At 44.4% G+C, this 7,460-nt stretch overlaps 1 protein-coding gene across 1 annotated transcript in view; it reads right to left on the bottom strand.

Moving 5' to 3' along the window:
- LOC143023418 (uncharacterized) overlaps positions 1-5,796 on the bottom strand; it is a 15,031-nt gene extending 9,235 nt beyond the window's left edge. Inside the window, exon 1 of the mRNA XM_076181940.1 lies at positions 5,743-5,796. Coding sequence (XP_076038055.1) covers positions 5,743-5,796 — 54 coding nt within the window. The remainder of the gene's footprint in view (positions 1-5,742) is intronic.
- Positions 5,797-7,460: the final 1,664 nt, after the last annotated feature.

Raw genomic sequence — 7,460 nt, 5'->3', positions numbered from 1 at the left:
ATATATATGTATATATATATATATATATGTATATATGTATATATATATATATCTATAAATATGTATATATATATGTATATATATATATTTATATATATACATGTATATATATATATATATATATGTATATATATATATGCATATATATATATACTGTATATGTATATATATGTATATATATATATATATATGTATATAATGTATATGTATATGTATATGTATGTATATATATGTATATATATATATATATATATATATATATATACATATATATATATATATGTATCATTAATGGTATATATAGGCAGGAGATTTTTTCTTATGCATATCGCCACAAACCCAAGTATGGGATAAAACACCGTAAACCCAAGTATGGGGCAAAACCTGAGACTCAAGCATAAGACAACCCACCACTACCCGAGATACCCGATAAACTCTCCCAGTTAATCAGCTACCTCTCCTAGTTACCCGGTAACCTCCCCCAGTGAAGAGCAAGTATGACCACAAACATACGAGTTGAAATATCATCACTCATTTCATTGGAACATTCTTCCATAGCCACAGAGTAAGAATATTTAAAGCTACGGAAGAAGAGTTTTGTACCCGAAACCGCAATCTATTATGACTACCTACAGTCAAGTTATAAACCTCCTTTCTAAGGAGAACAAGTCCATAGTAAGGCATATGGAAAATACTCTTAAGAAAATAACAAGTGCACAAGTAGCCATCACATTCAATGAGGTATATATATATATATATATATATATATATATATATTTCTTGGGCACTGGATGCTTTGATGATTTTAAAGTAGGAATTCTTGATTTTTTGAAAGATCTTGTTACATGTAGAGAGGGACTGGATAAAATCATTCATTTCTATGTTATGAGTAGCATACCTCACTTTTAGTGCTGTTGCATGCCGACTTGATTAATTATCTTCTAGTAACATAGGAAACTGTTGCCTAACATTCACCGAAACTCAGAGTTTTCCGCCTTGATCTGAGGCTTCTTCAGGATGTAGACTTCGGGTTGTTTCTTCACTGGGACAAATCACTCGTTACAACGAAGTCTTTCAAATAATCAAACCTGGCCGTCGTGAGTCTCGATCCGGGTCCATCAGAATGCTAGGCCGCAACGATACCAGCAACGACCCCACAGGTCGAAGATATTTCTTCAGCTGAGCGAAATATTCTGTCACCTGTCAGAGGACAAGCCATTGCGTTACGATTGCTAATCTATATGAGACTCGAACTCGGTTTATTGTACTTAGTTTTTCCTTTTTTCTTTCTTTTCTTTTCCATTTCATTATTTCTCTCTTTTGTCCCTACACTCCCTAGTTACTCTCCTACACATTTTTATTTTATCTTTACACTTTCCCCTCCTCCATCCTCCATATCTGTTTCCATACCAATTACTTGTTTCCCTATTTTTCTCCCCGGTTCCTAATTATTGGATTTCCTCCTCGTAGCCTCTTCCTCTTCCTCTCCTCGCCTCCCCTCTCCTCTCCTCTCCTCTCCCCCTCTCTCCTCTCCTCCGGTCTCTCAATAAACTCGAAAAATAAACACAAATATGTAACATTATATTCGCCTCCCGCCAGGACTTGGCTCTTTTTTCTTTCCTTTTCAACTCTTTTCCGCTCTTTTCCACTCTTCCTCCTACTCTCTCTCTCACTCACACTCTCTTTCGCTCCTACTTCCGATTTCCTTCCCTCTCACCCCTGCTCTCTTCCTGTCTCACTTCCCCTTCTCATGCCTCTCACTTCTGCTCTCTTCCTCTTCCACTTCCACTCTCATCCCTCTCACTCCTGCTCTCTTCCTCTTCCACTTCCGGTCTCATCCCTCTCACTCCTGCTCTCTTCCTCTTCCACTTCCGCTCTCATCCCTCTCACTCCTGCTCTCTTCCTCTTCTACTTCCACTCTCACCCCTCTCACTCCTGCTCTCTTCCTCTTCCACTTCCGCTCTTTCCCTCACGTGTGTTCTCTTTCTCTATAATACTCTCTTCCCCTCTCTTCTCTCTTCTCTTCACCTCTTGCTCTCAGCCCACTCACCTCCCACTCCCACTCTACTCACCTCCCTTCCACTCCACTCACCTCCCTCCCACTCTACTCACCTCCCTTCCACTCCACTCACCTCTCAGTCCCTATCCACTCACCATCTCTGTCCCACTCTACTCCCTCCCTTCCTCTTCCTCTTCGTCATCCTCTTCGTCTTCCTTTTCGTTTTCCTATTCTTCTTCCTCTTCCTCTTCGTCATCCTCTCCCTCTTCCTCCCTATCCTAATCCTCTTCCTCTTCTTCTTCCTCCTCTTGCTTCTGTTACTCCTCCTTCACCTCTTCCTCTCCTCCGCTCCTCCTCTCCTCTTCTTCTCCATCCTCCTACTTCTCTTCAATCCCTACTCATAATTTCATGATTCCATCTCGACATTCACACCCCAATCACCCCCACACCATCCCCCATTGCAGTCCGTCCCCCCAGCCAATCATTAACCCCGTTCCACTCCACCTTCAAGGCTTAATAACTTCCCCCACCGCTCATCCCATTCCCCCCAAAATGAAAAAAAGAAAGAAAAAAAAAGATAAGAAAATTAAAAACAAATAATAAATAGAAACCAAAAAAAAAAAAAAAAAAAAAAAAAAAAAAAAAAAAAAAAAAAAGCAAAATAAAACAAAATAAGTGTTAATGGTAGTAGACAACCCCCAACTCCTTCAGTCGGTTCACTACGGTGTTGTGGTTACTATATATATATTTCTTGGCTAAGTCCAGAGGATTTCATTCCGGACTGTACTGAATGTACAAGATGCTGTAATGATTATAATTTATTTTATATTATTTGTTTTTGTTTTCTTATCATTTGTCTGTTTGATTCTCATTTGTTATTAGTTATATGTCAATTTATCATTATTTACTATTTACCTGTTTGTTTATTATCTAACTATACCTATGTATTTATTTATGTATCTTATTTGTTATTTACATTGTTATAGTTTTTATTTATTTTTTTTCGCATCCGACCTAGATATGGACCAAAAGGTCTCCTGTCGGTATGCTCCGCCTTTGTAATCCTTTGTAAGTTGTTGGACATTTCGTCCCCTTTGGCGACCCTGTCCTCCCTCGGCTTTGTCGTCGTCGTCGTCGTCGTCACTGTTGTTATCCTTACCATTGTCGTTATTATTGTCTTCACTATCGACAGTCCTCCTAATCATCGTCATAAGTGGCATCGACATCGTCATCCCTCATCATCATCATCATCATCATCGTCACCATCGCAATCACCAACAAAGCGTTTGCGTTATTACTGCCCGAACTCGTGTCCAACTGTTCTAAAGTTGTCATTAATCCCTTCAACATGGTTATGCATTCCGTACTTTTTATCTGTTCATTTTTTGCTCAATGAAAAGCGATTATTATGCGAATGAGGAAGGGAACGTCGAGTTAGATAGGGTCTCGGTCGACTGAAATACATTTCAGTCCAGCGTCCTCTCCCTTGAAAAAGAAAGTCAGAACGTCACCACATTTTTAGGTTTGCCATCGGGGCCGTCGATTAGCGTCTTGTCATTTTATCTTCGTGCCCGTCATGATTGTCCTTATTCGTCCCTCCGGCTGTCCTCGTTGTCTTCTTGTCGTTGTTTTTCCTCTTCCGGGCTCTACCAGGCCCCGCCGCAGCTGTCACTGCTCCCCCTGAGTTACGATCCTCTAATGGTTCCGTGGTTGTGAAGTTGTTGTTCCGTTGGTTGACTGGACAGCGGTGATTTGCCCACTTCGCCGTCGCGGGTCGTTTGAGTGCGGGTATACTGCGTGTGTGTTTGTGTGTTTATTTATATGTATGGGTTGGATGTATGTGGGTATGTAGATTTGATGTACACGTATGCACACACACACACACACATACACACACACACACACGCACGTACATACACACACACATACACACATGCGCACACACACACACACACACATACACATACACGCACGTACATGCACACACACATACACATACGCGCGCGCACACACACACACACACACACACACACACACACACACACACACACATGGTAGGAGAAAAATGAATAGAAAATAAAATCGTTTGGCGTTAGCCAGAACTAATCCTTTAAAGTATGTCATGGGTGGAAAATTGATAAGAGTGAAGATTCTTGTGGAAAGACAGACCTCAAGTCAATCCCCAATTATCACGTCAGGCACGTTTCATTGAATTTATTTATATCCTATCACGTATCAGTGATATTAAGCCTCACTTTCCTCAGTATCTTTCGTTATCAGCACACTATCCTCAGCGGTACAGTCGGCTATCCTTGACTATCCTCCTCCTCCTCGTCCTCCTCCTCCTCCTCCTCCTCGTTCACCACTTCCGCTTTCTCCTACTCCTCCTCCCTCTAATCGTCATGTTCCACGTCCCCCTCTTCCTCCTTTTTTCCCTCCTCCTCCTCTTCCTCCTCTTCCTCGTCATGTTCCACGTCCTCCTCCTTCTTTTCTTCCTCCTCTTCCTCATCAAGTTCCACTTCCTCCTCTTCCCTCTCCTCTTCCTCCTACTCGTCATGACCCACGTCCTCCTCTTCCTCGTCATATTCAACGTCCTCCTCTTCCCACTTTCCTCCTCCTACCTCTCCTACTCCTACTCCTCACTCCTCCTCCATTACCTTTCCTCAACCTCCTCTTAATTTTCCTACATCTGTTCATCCTCTTCTCTCCTTCTTCTTCTCTCCATCTCTCCTCCGGCTCATCTCTCTTGTCACCCAGCTCTAGCTTCCCTCTCTCAAGGAATCTCAAACCACTTCAGCCATTACTTCCCGTGATGAAAACTGACACGAAGACAGACCTACAAGCAAATTCGTTCATGCACGCTCAGATGTACACAAGGATGCATCTGTAGGCATACAATGTGTCTGGAACAAACGGTGGAAATAGACAACAGTGAATGTGAGAACTGGAGGGTGATATTATATGTGTGTAAACAAATGTATGTCTTTCTGTGCACATAGGTTCTCTACTGTGTTTATAGCGCCGAAATGCGTTTTATTTAGTGGACCTTGGTAACACACATGTACGCTTCCGCTCCTGCGCACGAACACACACACACACACACACACACACACACACACACACACACACGAAAAAACACATGAATCGTGGTGCAGTGGTAGAGTTCCTGGCTGCCACTACGGGGGTCCGGGTTCGAATCACGCCCAGGACTGAAATAAATTCAGTATCGCTGCGCTGCGGGTCGTTACTCCAACTCTCGTGTACGGGGAGTTGGAGGTGTGTATGCGTGTAAGATAACAGCATTACCCATAGATCGATCATATCTGAGCTCGGAGCTCTCTTCCGGGAGGGAAATAGCTGTCGATCACATGCCCAACACGTGATTCAAGACCATAGTGAATCATAAACACACAGCCACATGTGCACATGCACACTCACATCCACTCTCTCTCTCTCTCTCTCTCTCTCTCAGCAATGTTTGGGTTTGCTGCCGAACGGACGGTTTGTTGGAGCTCCTAAAAACTACGTCTAGCGTGTGATTAGCAGTGTTCCCAACATTCAGACTAGGCCGAGGCCTACAAGAAGACGCAGTGATTGGTGTAGTGTCATCCTAGTGTTGGCAAATTCTTAAACTTTGTTAAAATTACGATCTGAAATCGTGCACCGGGCCGGGACACCTACAAACAATTTTCCTTAAACTGCGCATGCGCAGTACGAGGCGAGTGACGTAATGACTGTCCTACCCAACCGTTGACATCCCTAATTGTAGACAACATTACCACCTCACCAGGCACCATGAACTATTCTGGTCCTTCCACAGTGATGGATGTCGTGGCTGACCTCGCCCTAAGTGACGAGGAGGAACAGGCTTCACAGAACTGGCCTTATCTTCCGCACAGGGAACATCAGCAGCCGACAGGGGGAGTGGTGTCCTCTCACCCCCTATATCCGAGTTCTACCCCCTCTAAACGCCCTATAGACCTTAGATCTAACGCCAGTAGTACCTCAACATCACCTGTTGCCAAGACTCACAAGACAAAGACACTATGCAACCTGTAACCTCTGACAGACCTTTGCCCCGTCCCCTTCCCACTCCTGCCACCCTTTCACTCCCGTCAGCTGCTCCAGCCTTTGCTCCCAGGGAGGACTATGTCAAGCTGAGTTTCCAAGATAACCCCTACTGTGAAGTGAAACTCCGTTGGCTTACTGAAGTCACCAAAGCGTTTCATTTCGATCGAGAGTTGGCTGAAGTGAAGATGTCTTCTATCACGTCACGTTATGTCTACGTATCGAGGCGTCACAACGACATCATAGACAGTGTTTCAAGTGGTGATTTTCATTCCATGCGATGTGTTATTCAGGATTCACTTGAGCGACCCCGTAAGTTCCCTACATACATCGTTACTCGGTACCCTACTTCAATAGATCCTTCCCTTGCCAAGACTCTACAAGGTGTGCACACTGCTCGACGGTTCCACCAGGACGGGAATCCTATAAACCGTATTGTCATCACCTGGAGTCTCCCTGAACCCCCACCACCTATTATTGAATTTCCCTTTCTCCCGTGCCTCCCTCCCTGTGAATTACGCAGGATGACGGACGAGAAGCCTTGGTGCTACAAATGCTGGGGCATAGGCCATATCTCGCGCTATTGCTCTGCTTCGGCCAGATATGCGTGGTGTGCTGCCAACCACGATACACGCTCCTGCCCGCACAGTGTTCCTCCTGCTTCATCTACTGCTATCGCTGCTGGAGATGCCCCACCAAATTCCTCGCCTCTACGACAGCCTGACCCCTCACAATGGAAGTGTGTACGGTGCAAAATGCCTGGGGTTAACGTCTGGCACGGTTGTACCAAACGGTCCCGTAACACTTCAACAGGTCACACCCCACCACCTCCGCCACCCCCCGCACACTCATCTCCACGTCACACTGATTCAGCTGACATCATTGCTCTCCGTAAATCAGTTGCCACCCTGGAATCCCGCTGCACTGCTCTCACGGCTCGTTTTGACACCATAGATGCCCGTATAGACAGTATCATAGCCCAGCAAATTGTTACTGCAAACTCTTTAGCAAGTTTGGTCGAATCACATCAGGTTGTCATCACCACCATCACAACTCTTACTGATAAACTTGACAAGGTCGCCTCCCACCTTGAAAAGATAACTAGTGTGCAGCGCAGGTCTTCCTTGCCCAGTATTCCACCCGGTAGTGCCCTACCCACTTCTGCCTCCCGCCACAGTAAGACTAAACTTCGCTAGTCACATTCGTTTCCATACCATTTCCTGGAATGCCTTTGGTATTAGACACTCCTCTAAACTCACGGCACTTAAAACCTATGTTTATCAACATCATCCATAAGTCATATTTATACAAGAGGCCTTTCCTGGTAATGCTCCACATGGGGAGGAGGCTCCTTTACTCACAGGGTATGTCTCATATGTACACTATACCAGAA

This window comes from Oratosquilla oratoria, unplaced genomic scaffold (genome assembly GCF_046742065.1).
Source record: "Oratosquilla oratoria isolate Oo_2021 unplaced genomic scaffold, ASM4674206v1 SCAFFOLD47, whole genome shotgun sequence".
In the NCBI taxonomy this organism is placed as follows: Eukaryota; Metazoa; Arthropoda; class Malacostraca; order Stomatopoda; family Squillidae; genus Oratosquilla; species Oratosquilla oratoria.
The sequence above is the reverse complement of the archived record's forward strand: the minus strand, read 5'-3'. Positions and strand labels throughout refer to the sequence as shown.